We start from the raw sequence: 18990 nt of genomic DNA, 5'->3' as shown, positions 1-18990 counted from the left end.
TTGGTCCTCAAACATACAAGGGAAGGCTCCCACCTCAGGGTCTTTGTACTGGCTGTTTCCTCGGCCTGGAGCACTTCCCCTCCCCCCACATATCCCCACACCTCTCTCCCTCGCCTCCTTAGAGTCTTTACTCAGAGGTCATCTTCTCAAGAGACCTTTCTCAGAGGCAGTATTAAAAAACTAAGGAGGGAAAACCAAGAGCACACTGTATACACTGTATGTTAGCCAATTTCACAATAAATTATATTAAAAAAAAAAGAAAAATAAATACATAGACATTTAAAAAATTAAAAAAAAGAAATAAACTTGGGTAAGAGGCATTAAGAAATCTACTCCTGAAATCGTTGTTGTACTATATGCTAACTAACTTGGATGTAAATTAAAAAGATAAATACAAATTAAAAAAAAAAAAAGGAAAACAACTAGGGAGGGGCATCTGGGCGGCTCAGCCTGTTGAGCATCTGAACTTCAGCTCAGGTCACAATCTCACCCTTCCTGAGTTCAAGCCCCACGTGGGGCTTTGTGCTGACAGCTCAGAGCCTGGAGCTTGTTTCTGATTCTGTGTCTCCCTCTCTCTCTCTGCCCCTCCCCTACTCGCGCTCCATCCCGCTCAAAAATAGACAGACATGAGAAAATTTTTCTCAAAAACTAGGGAATAGTGTATCCATAGTCAGGTGTCGTCAGGCTACTCCATCAAAAATCACAACCCCTACCTCCAACAATCCTATCACCCTTCCTGGCTTTATTTATCTCCTTACTGTACTTGTCTTCTTTCTTATCTTTCTCCTCCATTAGAATGGAAGCTCCAGGAGGGCGGCAATTTTAGGAATTGTTCACATCACCACAACACGTCCATAACAGTGCCCAGTGCCTCGGGGCCCTTGACCCATCTTGGTTGTTGCCAAGGCTCTGGAACGGGAGCCTAGCACCAGGCAAGGAGGAGAGGCATGGCTCAGTCCTGCACGTAGGAGCTGCGGCAAAGGTGCGGGCGGCAGGGAGACCTTCTGTCTATCTTGAGAGCCCAGGTCCTGAGGCGGCCCTGCTTTCCGTCTTCACCAGCGCCTCAGAACGGTGCCAGCTGTGTTTAGTGGCAATGAGGGCAAAGAGCATGTGAACATCTGATCGCGGGCTGGGCCTGTGGAGAACGGCCTGTGCAAGTCAGACAGTGTTGAATAATCGCAACCCAAGTTCTCATGCGGCTTCTGCCTTGGGAGACAGGGACACAAGAGTGAACCTCTGCAGACAGATGCCGGGCCACCCTGGGCACCTTTACTAGGCTATGCGTATGGAACAGACAAAAGAAAGCATCCTTGTGGTTTAAGAGAGCCCGCCGTTGCCACCTTTCCTAAGAGGAGAGGGCAAAGCTATGCCAGGTGGAAATGCGGAGAGAATGAACAAAATTCTTGAAACTCTTCCACCTTCTTTCCTGAAACCAACAACTCAGGTGAACTTAATGCAACTCTGATGACCACAGATGGGCCGTAGGCTGCTGCTTACAAAACTGCCTTCTATTTAGAAAAAAGATCTAAATATTGCAGAGAGAGGCCAAGAAGAACGGCAGCTGGATATGCGCAGGAAGGTGGCAGCTTCCTGAAAATGCTGCCCACAACGTACACGTGCTGGCGAAGCACTTCCGGGATGATCCCACAAGTCCAACAGCAACCTTCATCTGTTTTCCAAGTCCTGGACAGGCAGGGATGCAATTCACCAGCAGGAGGAGGAGAGCATCCAAATAATTACTAGTGTGAGCACAACAAGGGGCAGAAGGCACAAGACAAACTTAATTTTTTAGGTAGAAACTGCTTTTTGGGGAAGACAGCTGTTAAAGTAGATTTTGGGCAACTAGTTCCCTAGAGTCTCCACACAATACGAGGACCTGATTCTTTCCTTTGAAAGGAAAAGGGAGCACCTTTTTAAAAAGAGCAACAACAACAACAAAAATAATAAAATAAAATGAAATAAAATGCAGCAGAGGCTCACTGTAGATTCTTTGGAAAATAATGAAATTTGCAAAAAAGAAAATACAAATTATAATTAATCCGTGTTCTAGAAAGAAGCCCTTGTTGAATTATAGGTCACAGAATATCCAAATTTTTAAATCTTGCTTCTCATTTCAACTCAGCATTGTGGATATTTCCCCAGATCATGAAAAAATTGCTTTTTCAATGGCAGCATAATGCTCCTTTCTATGGGTGTGAATTAATTTATATTGCCATTCTTTTCTTGCTAGTCCTTTATGTTCCCGCCTCTTTTATATATATAATGCTGCAATGAACATCTCTGTACGTCGTCATCGCACATATTTTTAAATTATTTCTTAGCACTGGGTGTTGTATGTTAAGTGATGCGTCACGGGGAATCTACCCCCCAAACCAAGAGCACATCGTATATATACACTGTATGTTAGCCAACTTGACAATAAATTACATTAAAAAAAAAACAAAAAAAAAACAGCTTTCCAGAAGGGGACTATAAAGGCTTTTGAAACACATGGCCAAATCACAGGCAGTTTCTAGTACTAACCTTGGGTCAATCTGCCATAGGCTTGGTTCTTGCCCTTCTTTGCAGATCATGGGATACATTCTATAGAACGAGGTTAATTCTGCATTTCCAATCTCATTCACCTTTGTGGGAGCAGATAAGCTCTATTCCTGTCAAAAAGGCCCATCTGCTAACCCCCGTTGGCAGGGCTATTACACAGTGTCTCTGGTCATTCCATCGCTCCAAGGAACATTGCTATCGTCCATCTCACTTAGGTCAGTGCTGTTGGTTTAATAGTTCCCTATTGGGCCACAGATGGCCAATGGTCGGATATAGCAACATAATCTGATTACAGGACAACTGTGACCTCTTTGGCCAGCCTCAGCCTCGCTTTGCAAACAGCCACTGCCCAGAGGGAGTAGATTTGCCAGGCTGCCCGGCCATGCAGAGTTATTGAGACACTCACAGAGGGCCCGGCCCATCCTGAAGCACGGGGCTTCTTCGGTTTCACCGTCTGGGCAGGCCCACCGACCCTTGCCTTCTTCGGAGGATGTGTGTCAAGGGAGAGTAGAAGCTGGGGGTCTTCGGGTGAGATTTAGTTACGGCAATGCATAGTTAATTAAGACAGTATTAGCAGCTGATTCCCACTCACAGGGAGTTTTATCTTTCAGGAGCCAATTCATGGGCATGTTCAGACCCCACAGCGCCATAGGCGCTTTGTGCAATCACAGACCATGTGTCCATGCGTGTATATTGGTATATTGCAGGTTTTCTCAGCCTCAGCATTACTGACATCTGGGACTAGACGGTTCTTTGTCGTGGGGCCTGTATTGTGCATGGTGGGACATTTTAGCAGCACCCCTGGCCTCTTCCCACCAGAAGACAGCAGCACCTCCCCCAGCTGTATGTAACAGCCAAAAAGGTTTCCGGATATTGCCAATGTTCCTGAAGGGCAAAAATGGCCTGGGTTGAGACCCACCAGTGTACATAAATGTCATCATCTTGAATTACTGATTAGAGCACATGCTTAGGAAGCAGACCTGTCACCAGCACTATGTGAGCCAGTCACTGAGCCTTCCTTGCCTCTGATCCTCATCTGCAAACAGGGACAATAATACATATGTCACAGAGCCATAAGGATTACGCAAGAACGTGGTTGGAAAGTACTTGCAAGGTCCTTGAAAAGCACTGCAGAGACGGCAGGTACTAATATCGAGGGCTTATTTGCAGACACTCTGGGAAATGATGACAGATGATGGCTGCAAAGCTTCATTACATCAAATTCTGTAATTTGGCCAAATTTCACCTGTCTTGAGCCATTCTTAGATGAATCAAGACCCAACTGAACAGAACAGGTTTTTTTTAATCCTACAATAGAAATAGGAGACTCTTGGTTGCACCCTGAAGTAGACATTAGAGAGCTGGAGGGATGGGGGAAGTTCTTAGTATCAATTTCTCCTCCTTATCATTACCTTAATTCCCCTTGGGGAAATTACCTCTACCCCAATTACCTCTACAATTCTGATAGTACCTGCTCCATTTGTTTATTATAGAGGATAGGAGGACCCGGTCATCCCCCCTTTCCTCTGTAGGGTCAGAGGGGAGTGGTCCCAGTTTGCCATTGGGGCTGTCTTTCCCGGCGCTGAGAATCTGGAAGATGAAACAGGTGACCCGGGTTCAGTGTTTTTAATGGTGGCATTCTGGCCAAACTGTCTACAGGAGGCTACCTTCCCAGCCTCCAGAGCCACTTGGTTCCAGCTCTTTTCCAAATCTGGTTCTCTAGCCTCTAGGCTATTCTGGGAGCCCCTAGTTGCTTTCCAATGAATTGCTCTTTGCTTAATTAAGTTGGCCAAGTTGGTTTCTGATGCTTATGACCAAACAACCCTGAATGAACACTCACGGAGAATTCTAAGGGGAAAAAAAGAAAACTTAGAGAAATGGTCGAGGTGATAGAGATACAGAAACACTTCCTGCAGAAACAGGAGAATCCACTGTTAGCTGATTTAAATGCAATATAATATGGGAGAGGAATAGTACTAGGAAGAAAACTCTTGCTTTTGCTACTATCATCAGTCTTAAACTCCACATCTGTGGAGACAGACATTTGGCCCATCTAGAACAGAGCCATCACTGTTCCCTCAGTCAGTAATGTCTGTTGTATCGCTAAAGATTAAGTTTTCAACAAGAGGGAAGATGGTCACAATTTCCAAGATTATATACACATTTTTCTTTCTAAAAATTAAAAAAAAATTTTTTTTTAAGAGAGAGACAGCTTGAGTGGAGGAGGGGGAGAGAGAGAGAGAGAAAATCCCAAGCAGGCTCTGTACCATCAGCACAGAGCCTGATGCAAGAGCTCAAACTCATGAACTGTGAGATCATGACCTGACCAAAATCTAGAGTTAACCAACTGAGGCTTAACCAACTGGGCCACTGAGAATACATATATATATATACATATATATATATACATATATATATGTATATGTATATATATGTATATACATACATATATATGTATACATATGTATATACACACACATATATGTACATACATATATATGTATGTATATACATATATACACATATACATACATATATACGTATATATGTATATACGTATATATGTATGTATATACGTATATATGTATGTACATATATATATATATACGTATATATACGTATATATACATGTATATATATATTCTCCTAAGATCAGTAACATAAGTATAACGATTTCAGCCCCCCTTTGACTTGCTCTGTTCCAGCTACAATGGCCTCCTGGCTGTTCCCTGACTGCACCAGCACCTTTGGACTTGTACTTCCTCATGCCTGGAAAGCTCTTCCCTTAGACACCCACTGGGCTCAATTCCTCACCTGCAGATCTGTTCTCAACTATCATCTTCCCAGGGAGGCCTACCTGGGCTACCTTCTCTGAACTAATAATACTCCCCCTCCAGTGCCCGCACTATGCTCACTTTCTCCTTTGCCTCTTTAATTTTTCTGGAAGCCACAACTTCCTTTCTTTCACACCCATGCAGACATCCATGCACTCGATACTAATTGATTATAGCTTTTTGTCACTGAGCCTGAAGATAGCCCCAGAATCCTTCTCAGCAGTGACCCAAGTAGATCCCAGCAACCATTACTAATTGATCAGCATTAACACAGAAGATGAAACCTCTTTGCCAACCTTGACCTTAATAATAAAAGACTTAAGTTAGCTTCCCTTTCTTCTTCCCACCTTCTCTTTCTTCCTTCCTTTTTCAGACGGTAATTTGTTTGAAAACATAATCTAAATCAACTATACAAAGAGAGAAGGGAAAAATAAACCACCTTCCACAAAATGAAGAACAGGGTCCTCAGCTGTCATTAGGGTGGTGGCTACAAAGGGACCCAGGAGTCTGTGAAGAAAGGGGCCAGAGAACCATTTTACGGCAATTTCATGCGTTTTACTTTCTCTCCTTGTGAACTTTACTGGTTCTAAGCTACTCTCCTTTGTGTCATCTCCAGACTGGACCAAACGTGGATGTGAATTGAGGAAGATTTACAAATTCACCACTACCTTCATGCATCATACACACGCTACGTCAGAATAAGGGCTTGAATGTTGGCACCAATTAAATGGAAAGCAGTGCCCTAAGGCCCCAGGTCTTGGCTGTGTGAGCGGAAATGTTCATGACCCCAAGCTAAACTCTTCTCTTCAGACTCTTACTGGGATACACCTGTTTACCTGTGAAGTCCAAACAAGACTGTTCTGCAAGGTGACGTGACGATCAACCTTCCTCCAGACAGGGTTAGGGTCACTCATCTGGTCACTACACATGTACCAGGCACTGTTCTAGGCACCAGGGAGACAGAAGTGAACAAGAAGACAAAAAACCATGCCCTCGTATATGCTTATGGTTGAAGCGTAAAGATCAGTGTGGAAGACAGAAAAGGTGGCCAGAGTGAGCAGCAAAGGATAATGAGGATTCATTGTCACAGGGGCTGGGGGAAGAAACATCAGGAACGTGGGTCCTGAGAGCCAAGGTAGTGGAAAGTCTGAGGAGAGTGGGCAGGGAATCAGGACCATCAGAGTAGCTAGATCGATGCATTTATTTGTTTATTTTTAGTGTTTATTTATTTTTGAGAGAGAGAGAGAGCGCGTGAGCGAGCGCGCAAGGGGGAGGGGCAGAGAGAGAGGGAGACACAGAATCCAAAGCAGGCAGGCTCCAGGCTCTGAGCTGTTAGCACAGAGTCTGACGTGGGACTCAAATTCATGAACCGTGAGATCATGACCTGGGCCAAACTCTAACGTTTATCCGACTCAGCCACCCAGGCGCCCCTAGATGGATGCATTTATTAACATAGAACAGGGGTCAGCACACTGAGTTTGGAAAGGACCAGAGAGTAATATTTCAGGTTTTGTGAACTGTCTCTGTCACCACTCCTCAGTTCTGTGGTTGTACTGGGATGGCAGCCATAGGCAATCAGTATCAACAAATGCGCATGGCTGTGTTCCAATAAAACTTTATTTACAAAAACGGTGATCCACCCACTTTGGCCCATGGGCCGAAGTTTGCTGAGTAAACTTGAGAGAAGCATTTATTGCCTCTGTAGAGGGTATAGGGCAGAATGTGAGGAGTCAGGAAAAGAGTGGGTCATGAGTAAGTCAGGTGGCCACTGAGAGAGGAGGGTTCTACTATGGACTGAACTCTAGCCAACAAGCAAGGAGGGCTGATTTCTTTTTTCTTTCATCTTTTCTATTACTCTTCTTAATTTCAGAAGTCATATAAGCTTATTATAACATGTGAAATAGTCTCCTTCCTACTCCTCTTCCATCTCTGGACCCCCTGAGGCAACCCACATACAGTTTCTGGCGTGGTCCCCAGATGCAGTGACCAGGCCATCAGAGGCTGGGACGCTGGGTACGATCAGAGGCAACACCTGGATGTTACGGAAACAGAGGTCACAAAGGTCACAGCAAAGAGACCTCCTTGATCAGTGATTCTAAAAGGGAAGGAGGATGAGGGAGGCAGCTAAAACCAATGGAGAGTCCACCTGGGGAGCTCACTGATAAACTCAGCTCAGCAGCTAGCTGGAATTTTGTTACTTGGCTAACCATACCCCGAGGTGTGGACCAGAGGCTGATGCCTACCCAGACACTGGGATTCTGGACCAAAATAACCAGGAGGATTAGAAGGCCTAAAACTGCTCTCCTTCCACTGAGCAGTAGTTTGTCCCAAAATAAATGATAGGATTAAAATCCGAAAGCAAGTATTCTAGAATTCCACTGGTTGGCTGGCCTGGATGATGGGTGAAGAAAGGAATCCATCGATTAATACATTCATCAATAAATTAGTAAATCCAACAAAGAGAGAATAACTACTAGCCAAATGCGGATGTTCACGTCAAAAAGACATAAGATCTTTATCTTGTTACAACACAGCAGTAGGATGTGACTGCAAAACAGGTCATGCAGACTACGTTCTATGAAATCGTGTGTGGACCAAAGAAAATGATCCTTTCCCATAATCTCAACAGACCCCCTTTGGCATGCCAGGTTCAGCTTTGGGGTGGGGGGACTCCCCACTTAAGGATGGACATTGACTAAAGAGAATGCAGGGCGTGGCTAGGATGAGGAGGCTGGGGTGGGGTATTTTTGAAGTCCTGCCAACCAAGGAATCCTTCAATAAACTAGGGAGTTTTGCCTTGGGTGGAAGAAGATGGTTCAGGAGTGGCACCACGCCTACAAGTAAATATTGGGCCTCATTCTTAGTATCTTGAGGAGGTAGATCTCGGGCCAACAGGCAAAACAGAGAAGGGGTGGCCAGGACATGAGGAAGGACTTTGTAGCTGTCCCTGATTCTCCCAACCGCATGCTTTCTAGCCTGGCACATTCCTCCCGCGGCGCAGGGCTGTCCCAGGTGCCGTCAAGAGGTCAATGCCAAGGGGCTGCAGGGTCCCCTAGGTGCTCCTCCAAACCTCGAGCTTCTTAGCAGTTACTATCTTCTGACCACTTTGCAAAGCACAGGAAATTAGCCAGCCTGTAGGTGCGTAACTGTTTTCTGAATTAGGAGAACTCCAATGTTATCAAAGGTTATCTGTTCATAGATCATTCAAGGTCAGTCGTACACAGAGATGCCTCCTCGAAAAAAAGGGCTTAGGCAACAGTGTTCGCAGATGACCCTGCTCTACCTTGTCTGTGATCAGCAGAGTGATACCTTCGTCAACTGCTGGCTCCGGGTACGAAGAACCGGATCACAATACCACACATGAGCGAGGCCACGTGTTTTGACCTCTCTGAGCCTGGCTTTATTTATCCGTAAGATGGACCTTAACGTGCAACGCTGATCTCCCTCATAAAACTGTAGGCAGCATTCAAATGAGATGCTGGATGTCTTAACAATGGTTCTTCTCAAACTATCTTTGGGGGAAGGACCAGAATTCTGTGTGTGTGGGTGGGGGGAGGGGGCCCATTTCTAATCTACGATAAATCCTTTAATAAGATAAAACAACAGAGAAATTGCTAGAAAAACGAAATGCTGCTTGGATGATACGGTGTGAGCACGCTGCTAAAAGTTTCTACATGCCTGTTCTGAATTTCTGTGCCTGTCTTACCGGGTCTGGTAACGGTATTTGTGGACTGGCTCTGGTCTACAGGCCACACTTTTGAGTGACGCTACTCTAAAATGTTGGAAAGTATTATTATAAAAGAGCATGACTACAGTGTTAAGACATTAAAAAAACCAGGGGGTGTCTGCGTGGCTCAGTCCGTTAAGTGCCCGACTCTTGACGTCGGCTCAGGTCATGATCTCACGGTTTGTGAGATCAAGCCCCGTGTCGGGCTCTGCGCTGACAGTGTGGAGGTTTCTTGGGATTCCCTCTCTCCCCCTCTCTTTCTGCCTTTCCCCGGCTCTCTCTTTCTCTCTTTCAAAATAAATGAACAAACTTTTAAAGAGATATTAAAAGCCCGCAATTATAAAGACATTCATTCCCGATGAGAAGATAGAATTCAAAACAATGTTTAGCAACCAAAAGGCTCCCTTTCTCATTTGATGACCGGTTTGGGCTTAATGATATCTACCGGGTCAAGTTACGGGAATAATAAGGACATTGCGTCATCGAGAAACGGGTCTCAGTCTCCCATTCTGTAAGGTGCACTCCGATCTTTCTGGACATTGATGCAGTAGTCCTAGCAATTTCACTTACAGCCTTTCCACCACCCAAAAGGCTGAACTGATTTAGTGTCTGACAAAACAGTTAGAGAGAGAGACATGTGTTACCGGGAAACACCGTTTCTAAAAAAAGAAGGGTTTTCATTGTTTGATTTTAAGTCTAAGTGATTACTTGGAGGCCTCTGAAAACTTCCAGAGAAAATGCCCTGGACACAAGGGACTTTGTTTCTATAAAGCACTGAGGCAGCAGTTTGCAGAGTTAACTCAATAAAATCACACTTTCTACTTGGATAAACTGACCTAGATTCTCTGACTTCCATGCGGAAGCACAGTAGGCTGGCGGACATCTGGGGAGCTGTCCGTGAGGAGAGCAGAAGGGGTAGGACACCAGGCAGCAGGGATGGGAGAAGGTCCTGTGTAAAGAACAGTAAGATTCTTCATGGTGATTATAGTTAGAACTCTCATCCCCAGGTTTAAGAACTGAAGGGGTCTCTACCAGGCTTTCCCGAAGAAGGAATCCAGGGATTCCTAAGTGAAAAGACACTGCCATCCAAGGCTGGCCAAAGGAGGAGAGCCTCCTATCGAAAGAGTTCAGAAATGCACCCTTGTCTGTGTGTTCCCCTCCCCCCACAGCATTTTCAGGACACACGGCAGCGTGGGGTAAGGAACTAAGAGCACCACAGCCCAACAGCCCCGCGAGAGCCTCAGTTTGGACACCTGCAATATGGGAATTATACTATCTGCCACCTTAAACAATGCGTTGTGAGAACCCAGCCCATCAGTGCACAGTACGGGGAACGCAGACTATAATCTATAAACCATGCGTGCACATAGGCAGCAACAGCCCGTGCAGAGTCTATTCAAACACACAACCAATCTTGAACTGCAGGGTAAGGCAATCTCAGGGGAAGAACTATATACAGTTGAAATAATTTACAAGAACATGCACTCACATTACTCAATTAGCTTGGCATGAGTTTAAAGCATTCGATGGCCCTTTCCAGATGCTTCTTGTTTTCAGCCGCCTTTCTATTAGCAGACCTCTCTTGACCAACCTCCTTTCTTTTCCACTAGGGCCAAACCGCACTTTCAACTCCCTGGGTCCCTGCGGGTTTGGGGTCTTTTCTGGACTCAGTTCCAAGCCTCCAACTGCAGCAGGCGCCCCCGTCAGCGAACTGCAGGAGATCCCTCGGGTCAGTGTTTGATCTGGGTGCTCCCCAGGGAAGTCCTAGACTAGTTTTTCCTGTGATTCTGGGAATTTCATCTCTTACTCAATTCTCTGAACTGGACTGGCCATCTTGCTCAGCAAAATGTGGGTTTCTTTTCTTTCTCAATCCAAAATGTCACCGGAAAACTCCCCAACTTTCTTTTTCTAGGGTTACAAAAGTTCTTGCCTCATGGTGATGCACCCCCCTCCCCCCAGCAGCTAATGAAACTCCCGCGGACAGGTCCCTTCGCCCCCCCGCCCCCATTTATCTCAGCAACCTCACCCTTCCTGCCTCCAGCCACCAATAAATTTCTGAGATACTGTTTCTTCCAGAAATACCCAGCCGTGTTGGCTCAGAACAGCAGGACATCTGCATTTTATTTTTCACAGCACTTCACCTTTTTTTAGCTGTACCAAACTAAATTCCCCATATTCGCCAGAGCCTAAAGATTAAAAAAAAAAAAAAAAACCTCAGTGTTTTTCTTGAAACCGCACATGTTACCTAGTTTTGCACTCCACTTTGTGAGGAATGGTTTGGCTTGGAACATCGTTCCTCCTCGAAACGTCTCAATTCCATTCCGTCTTTCTCTCTCTCCCCCCATGGGCTTTTCTATAAGCCATCAATGCGGTGGATATGAATGGGTATAATCTAATTTCTGCTTCAGTCTTGAAGAAACTGGACCTGTTAAGTCTTCTTGGGCATTTACACTTTAAAATGCCTTCTTCCGGTGGGAATCTGGCATGGCAGATGTGATTTGTACAAGAGTGGTATTTTGTAGACCACGGTTTTAGGCCTGGCTTTGTTCCTAACCAGCTGTGTGACTTTAGAAAAGACACTTGACCACTCTTTCTAGCCTCATGCCCTTCAAATGAGAGTATATGCTCTTTTGTGATCTCATCGGCCTTAACATGAGTGAAACAGCAGATAGGAAAAAAAAAAATTTGTGTAGTGGGAGTAAGGGTGGATTGGGGACCCCTGGCATCACCATCATGATCTCTGACTGTCTCTTCACTTCGGCTGAACATTTACAGAGGCTTCCTCAGGGCCCAGCACCCTACATAGAAATTCCTATAATTTGCAGAGCAACCTAATGCCATAGGAATCTCTACCCCTCCTGTTATAGAGATAAGGACACTGAGGCCTGGAGAGGTTTTTTGCCCAAGATCACATGGCCAGTAGGTGGTAGAGACAGGAGCTAAAGCTAGTTAATCACCAAATAATACTCTCCTCGCTGACATCACCCCAAGCAAGTGACCATGGACCTCAATAAGAGATCTCTAATTCAGAACCCATCAATACTCATTGACAGAGAAACAAAAAGGAGGACCGAGAGCTAAAGTTACTGACCCAAAGCCCTGAGAAATTTAGTAACCAACAGAACATTCAGCTGGCCCAACTAGTGGCTAAATTAAAATCCAGCCTGCATCCTTACTTTTTCTCTTCCACTGGGAAAGAAATCTGATTATTTTCTCCTCCCCCTACTCTGTATGGTTAATACAATAAATCTAACCTGCTCGGATTTTCTTTCTCCCACCGCCACAGCTACATTTTGATCATTTCATTCACGTTATTGGCCAGCATAGAGAGGATGGTTCATGCTTCAGAGTAAGACGGCTGGGCCCTCATGGAGGAGTCTTTGGAGGGGCTAAGCAGGCCCCTACTCACCCCAGCTCAGCAGGAGAAGGAACTTATTCAAGGCTTCAGTGCACTGGCGGTCCTATACCCGCCAGTCCTTTTAAAGATGATCCACTCAGCAAAAGCAATCTTGAGAAAGTAGAACAAAGCTGGAGGCTTCACAAACCCAGATTTCAAGATATACTACAAAGCTACAGTAATCAAAACAGTATGGTACTGGCACAAAAACAGACACATAGATCAAGAGAACTGAATAGAGAACCAAGAAATACGCACACAACTATTTGGTCAATTAATGTACAACAAAGAGGCAAGAAAATACACTGGGGAAAAAGACAATCTTCAATAAATGGTGCTGAAAAAACTAGAAACTAGAACTTTGGTTTTTTTTAAATTTTTTAAATATTTATTTATTTATTTATTTATTTACAGAGAGAGACAGACAGAGTATGAGCAGGAGAGGGCAGAGAGAGAGGGAGACAAAGAATCTGAAGCAGGCTCCAAGCTCTGAGTTGTAAGCACAGAGCCTGATGCGGGGCTTGAACCCACTAGCAGTGAGATCATGACCTGAGCTGAAGTCGGACAGTCAACTGACTGAGCCATCCAGGTGCCCTGAAACTAGAGCACTTTATTACACCATATACAAAAATAAACTCAAAATGGATGAAAGGCCTAAATGTGGAACACGAAATCATAAAACCCCTAAAATAAGACACTGGCGGTAGTCTCTTGGATATTAGCCTTAGCAACGTATTTATGGATATGTGTCTTCAGACAATGGAAACAAAAGCAAAAATAAACTACTGGGACTGCATCAAAACAAAATGCTTCTGCACAGCAAAGGAAACAATCAACAAAACAGAAAGGCAACCTACTGAGTAGGAGAGGATATTTGCAAATGATATTATCGGAAAGGGATTAACATCCAAAATATATAAAGAACTCCTATGGGGCGGCTGGGTAGCTCAGTTGATTGAGCATCCGACTTCAGCTCAGGTCATGATCTCACAGCTCGTGAGTTCGAGCCTCACGTCGGGCTCTGTGCTGACAGCTCAGAACCTGGAGCCTGCTTCCGATTCTGTGTCTCCCTCTCTCTCTGCCCCTAACCCACTCACATTCTGTCTCTGTCTCTCTCAAAAATAAATAAACATTAAAAACAAATTAAAAAAAAAAGAACTCCTATGAATCAACAGCAAAAAAAATCCAATTAAAAAAATGGGTGGAGCTGAATAGACATTTTTCCAAAGAAGGCATGCAGACGGGTAACAAATACATAAAAAAGATGCTTATCGTCATTAACAATCAGGGAAGCGTGAATCATAACCACAATAGCGCACCACCTTACACCTGTCCGAACGGCTATTATCAAAAAGACAAGAGATAACAAGTGTTGGCAAGGAAGTGGAGAGAAAAACACCCTCGAGCACTGTGGGTGGGGATGGAAACTGGTACAGCCATTGTGGAAAACAGTATGGGGGTTCCTCAAAAAATTAAAAATAGAAATGCCATATGTTCCAGTAATTCCACTGCTGAGTATTTACCCAAAGAAAATTAAAACACGACTCCAAAGAGATAAATGCACCCCTGTGTTTACTGCAACGTTATTTACAACAGCCAACATATGGAAGCAAGCCAAGTGTCCAGCCACAGATGAATGGATAAAGAAGATGTGGTATATATACAATGGAATATTACTCGGCCATAAAAAAGATTGAAATCTTATCATTTGTAACAGCACAGATGGACCTAAAAGGTATTAGGCTAAGTGAAATAAGTCAGACAGAGAAAGACAAATACCGTATGATTTCACTTATATGTGGAATCTAGAAAACAAATGAACAAAAAATAGACTGTTAAATACAAAGAACAGATTGGTCGTTGCCAGAGAGGAAATGGATGGGGGCAGGGGCAAAATAGATCATGGAAATTAAGAGGTACAAACCTCTAGTTATAAAATAAACAAGTCAGGGAGATGAAAAGTACAGCATAGGGAATATAGTTAATAATATTGCAATAACGTATGGTGACTATATTTATCATGGTGAGCAGTGAGTAATGTACAGAATTGTCAAATCACTGTGTTGTTTACCTGAAACTAACGTCACATTGAATGTCAATTATACTCCAATTAAAAACAAATGATCCACTCATTACCTAAAACAAAATGCAAACTTGAAACATGGCTAGATGCGTTTATTGGTAACATTTTCTCTGAAAAGCAGCATATTCTCTGACAAGAAAAAGTCGGTATCCAGACGGCTGTGTTTAGTGAAGATGATGCCAGAGGGACCCAGGAAAATCACTGCTAAGGACACTGCATGTGTGCTTATACTCAGACACTTAATGGAAAGGGGGGAGATGCGGAAAAGCCCATGTTCTATTGCCACAGGATCTGTGAAGCAGGGACTGTTCTCTGCTTTTACTTACAGTATAAAAACAGGTTTAAGAACCCAGAATACTCAGATTTGGAAACTGAAGTAAAGACCCATTATTATAAATAATAATAGTAACAATAACAATAAGTAACACTTATTGAGTTGAGTTAAATCAAATACAGAGAACCTACCCACTGTTCACAGGTTCCCACCCAACCTTCTCCACCCTGGGAGTAGGTACTATTATTACTCTAATGTTACAAATGCTTTGGTTATTTGCTCCAAGTTTTATGGCCGGCTCATGGTAACGCTTGGTTTCTGACTCATTTCGAAGTCCACGCCCACAATGTTCTTGCTTTCTGACCATTGGTTATAAAAGGATACACTGAATGCTTAACACTACAAGAAGTTAGAGCTGAGTTAAACATCATCTGGGGCCTTCAAGTAGCACATGGTAAAATGATTTCTTTTTGTTTGTTTGTTTTTTAAATTTTTGGACATATTCCTTTTTGAGAGACAGAAAGACACAGCATGCAAGCGGGGTAGGGCACAGAGAGAGAGGGAGATACAGAATCCAAAGCAAGCTCCAGACTCCAAGCTGTCAGCACAGAGTTGATGTGGGGCTTGAACCCATGAACTGTGAGATCATGACCTGAGCTGAAGTCGGACGCTTAACCAACTGAGCCACCCAGGCGCCCAAAAAGTATTTCTTAAATTAAGATACACGGAAGACGTGAGGAAGGACTTCCACAGTGGATCTGTGAGAAGCCCTCGAAGGGCACTGGGAGGCTTAGCGGGAATCAGCGTCCCTACCACAAGAGAGAAAAGCTGGGTGCCTGGGTGACTCAGTCAGTTAAGAATCCAACCCTTGACTTCGGCTCAGGGATTCTCTCCCTCCCTCTCTCTCTGCCCCTCCCCTACTTGCTCGCTCTCAAAATAAATAAGCAGACATTTAAAAAGTAAAAATAAAGAGAGACAAAACCAATGTTCAATTTAAGATTACTTCCAAAGAGTTAAAGTGTTAGGAAGGATCATATTAACTTTTGCCCATGAGTTTCTATTTCTTTAAATCATGCACTTGATTATATAACTTAATAACTGTTAAAGAAGACAGTCCCTCCTTTTAACCTAAACTTGGTCATTGGTTTCCTTTATTCATTTAATACTCATCAAGTCCTATGGGTTATTTTTTGCTCCTTCTACCAGATCATTTTATGATTTCTGCCAATGATTGAGCAATATCAAACTGACCAAGTAGAAACCTGGATATAGCATTTGTAAAGTAAGTACTTATTTTATTTATCTAAGTTTTTTTTAATGCTTTTATTTATTCTTGGGAGAGAGACAGAGAGAGAGAGAGACAGAGAGAGAGAGAGACAGAGAGAGAGAGAGACAGAGAGAGCAAGCCAGGGAGGGGCAAAGAGAGAGGGAGACACAGAATCTGAAGCAGGCTCCAGGTTCTGAGCTGTCAGCACAGAGCCCGACGCGGGGCCCAAACTTACAAACAGTGAGATCATGACCTGAGCTGAAGTTGGACGCTCTACTGAGCAACCCAGGTGCACCTATTTATTTTTAAGTTTATTTACCTCTTTTGAGAGACAGAGAGAGAGAGCACACTGAGTGGGAGAGAAGGAGAGAGAGAGAAGGAGAGAGGTAATCCCAAACAGGCTCCATGCTGTCAGTGCAGAGCACGATGCAGAGATCAAACTCGAAACCGTGAGATCATGACCTGAGCTGAAATCAAGAGTCAGATGTTCAAACAACTGAGCCACCCAGGCACCCCAGCGAGTACTTATTTTATTTGCTGGCATATGAATGCAATCTCTCCTCTCCTCCTCATTGATAAAATATATTCAAACATTAACCCACATTCTATATGCTTGTACCGCCCATGGAAAACCAAAAGCACAAAATGTAAAATAATACTTTGATCCTCTTGTGAAATAACAAGCCAGGCAATTCATTAGACGTTAAGTTTGGCCATTTATTTTTATGTTTTAGATTTCCTTTAGTATTATTATAATCTTTCTATATTCTATTATTTCCTGACACCAATATATTTATTTTATCTACGAAATCTCTTATTCAAGGTTATTAAAATATAACCATCTATCCAAAACTTGATACAGCTTGTTGAACTGTGGTCGAGAAAATATTGTGTTTACATAAACACAGTAATATTTCCCCTGTAAGACCACATTATAATTAAGTTCAGTATATTTCTAAAAATAGGTAAAGCTTTTCATTAGTGCACATTCTCATGGCCTTTACAATGAATGTGTTAGATTTAAAAGTGGGGGTGACCTCTGTAGTGTTTTTAGCAAGTGTTGATTTTTTCCTAAAGAACTCTCTTTTGATTCCTCAATACCTTTCAACTCATAGCTACACTGAAGGGAGCCTAGCTGTGTTTGAATAGGAAATGTGGCATGACCTCAGGACTGCCTGCCCCCTGGTGTCAGCATGCTGAAATTGCAAGCATAGGACTCAAATAAGCACATTCAGGAGTGCCAAACATGGAGAGGTTAGCCTCTAAAGCGAATTTTAAATGTCCTGGAGAGCAATGGCTCTTTCCAAAAATACTTAATTGTGTTCCCTGGGTGGAATTCCCTCATCTTGTGGCTCAGTGCCTGGGCCACTTGCCACAAGAATGAAGCTAAATTCTCACTTCAGAGACAGTTATAGGAAGCCTCTTCAGGGCTTCAGCCATTTGGACCATGTTCTTAATCATCTGAGAGCTGGATCATTAGTGCTTCTTCCTGGACCTTAGCCAGAGAGCACTACTAACCAAATCGGTTGGTCAAGCGTATTCGTGTAATATATGGCAGATTTCAAACATATATTGCTCTTAGAAGGTAAAGTGCCACAAAAATAAAATAAATCATCACCAGAGAAACTACCAAAAGCCTCTAAGCACTCTTTCCTCTTTTGCCGTGGGGAAAGAGTATCATAAACAGGAGACATTTCTTTTAAAATAAAAAATGCTATTTGTTTTTTAACAGCTCCTCTCTCCTGGTTCTGCCCCCCCTCTGCTGTTAATAACATCTGATCTTACATTTAAGCAGGAAGAAAATGTAGCCACATGATTTAAAAAGCGTGTGTTTACGACTTGCCATGTTTAAGCACTGCTGAATAAATGTATATTGAAAACATATTTCAAGTGAGAAGCCATAATAAGGGGTTTGGAGATATTCAATATTACTCTACTAATTCATAGCACACCATAATTATGGAATATGTAGACTTTCTAGATGTAAATTATAATCCACGGCTCGGCAAGAGCCCCTTTGCTGCTCCCCACCCCCCACCCTGCAACATTACACTCTTCAGGCAAATTGACACAAAATAGAATAAATTATGTCAAAAGCTATATAGAACCATTATTTCAGCCTTAAACATTTCATTAAAACTAAACAGCTCAAAATCTCCCCTCCTCACTCCTACCTCCCAGCCTCTGTTAAAATGAATTAAGTCCAAAGATGGTGAACAATGTCGCTTTTTACATTTTTTTTTTTTTTGGTGGAAAGATTATTTTTACCAACAAAACTGAATCCAGATTTCTGTTCTTGTCCCTTCAGCAAAGACCCTGAGGGAAATTAAATCGAGCTCTTCTTTGCTCCCCAAATTCCTACCTGGCAGAAAAGATTCCTGACACACAATTTTTATAATTTGTAGGTCAAGAATGTGGTTTTCTTTTCTCTTTTCTTTCTTTGTTTTTGGTTCTTTGTTCCTCTTTCTCTCTCTCTCTCTCTTTCTCTTTAAGTGTCTGTATCTTTTCTTTCTCTCAAACAAAATCTATCAACATAGAAAACAGAAAACAGGAGCGCCTCTGGTTGAAGCAGGGGTAGGCTGGGGACTTTCCAGCAAGGAGCCTTGGGACTTCTCTGTATCATCTTTCAGAAAACAAGTTGGAAAGTTGATGAACTACCACTCAAGGAACCCATTTTGTTACTCAGCATCTTGATTTTACTACATTCAGATTTCCAAATGCCAATGCAAGTTGTAACAGACATTGCCAGTACCCCCTAATATATATATATATATATATATATATATATATATATATATATATATGATACATATATATATACATATATGTATGTATATACATATATATACATATATGATACATATATA

The 18990-nt window shown here is 43.0% G+C and overlaps 1 protein-coding gene across 9 annotated transcripts in view; it reads right to left on the bottom strand.

Annotated features, from left to right (window-relative positions):
- Nucleotides 1-18990, bottom strand: part of RARB (retinoic acid receptor beta) — a 672606-nt gene that overhangs the window by 52213 nt on the left and 601403 nt on the right. The window contains exon 1 of one of the 9 annotated variants that reach the window (XM_078432410.1): nt 9939-10203. The exons of the other annotated variants lie outside the window; for them this stretch is intronic. Coding sequence (XP_078288536.1) covers nt 9939-10188 — 250 coding nt within the window. The 5' untranslated portion in view covers nt 10189-10203. Of the gene's footprint in view, nt 1-9938; nt 10204-18990 lie in introns of those variants that run through there. 9 annotated transcript variants of the gene reach the window in all.

The sequence above is a fragment of the Panthera onca genome, chromosome C2 (genome assembly GCF_046562875.1).
Source record: "Panthera onca isolate mPanOnc1 chromosome C2, mPanOnc1 haplotype 2, whole genome shotgun sequence".
Lineage (NCBI taxonomy): Eukaryota > Metazoa > Chordata > Mammalia > Carnivora > Felidae > Panthera > Panthera onca.
Note: the sequence above shows the minus strand (reverse complement) of the source record. Positions and strands in the feature narration are given on the sequence as shown.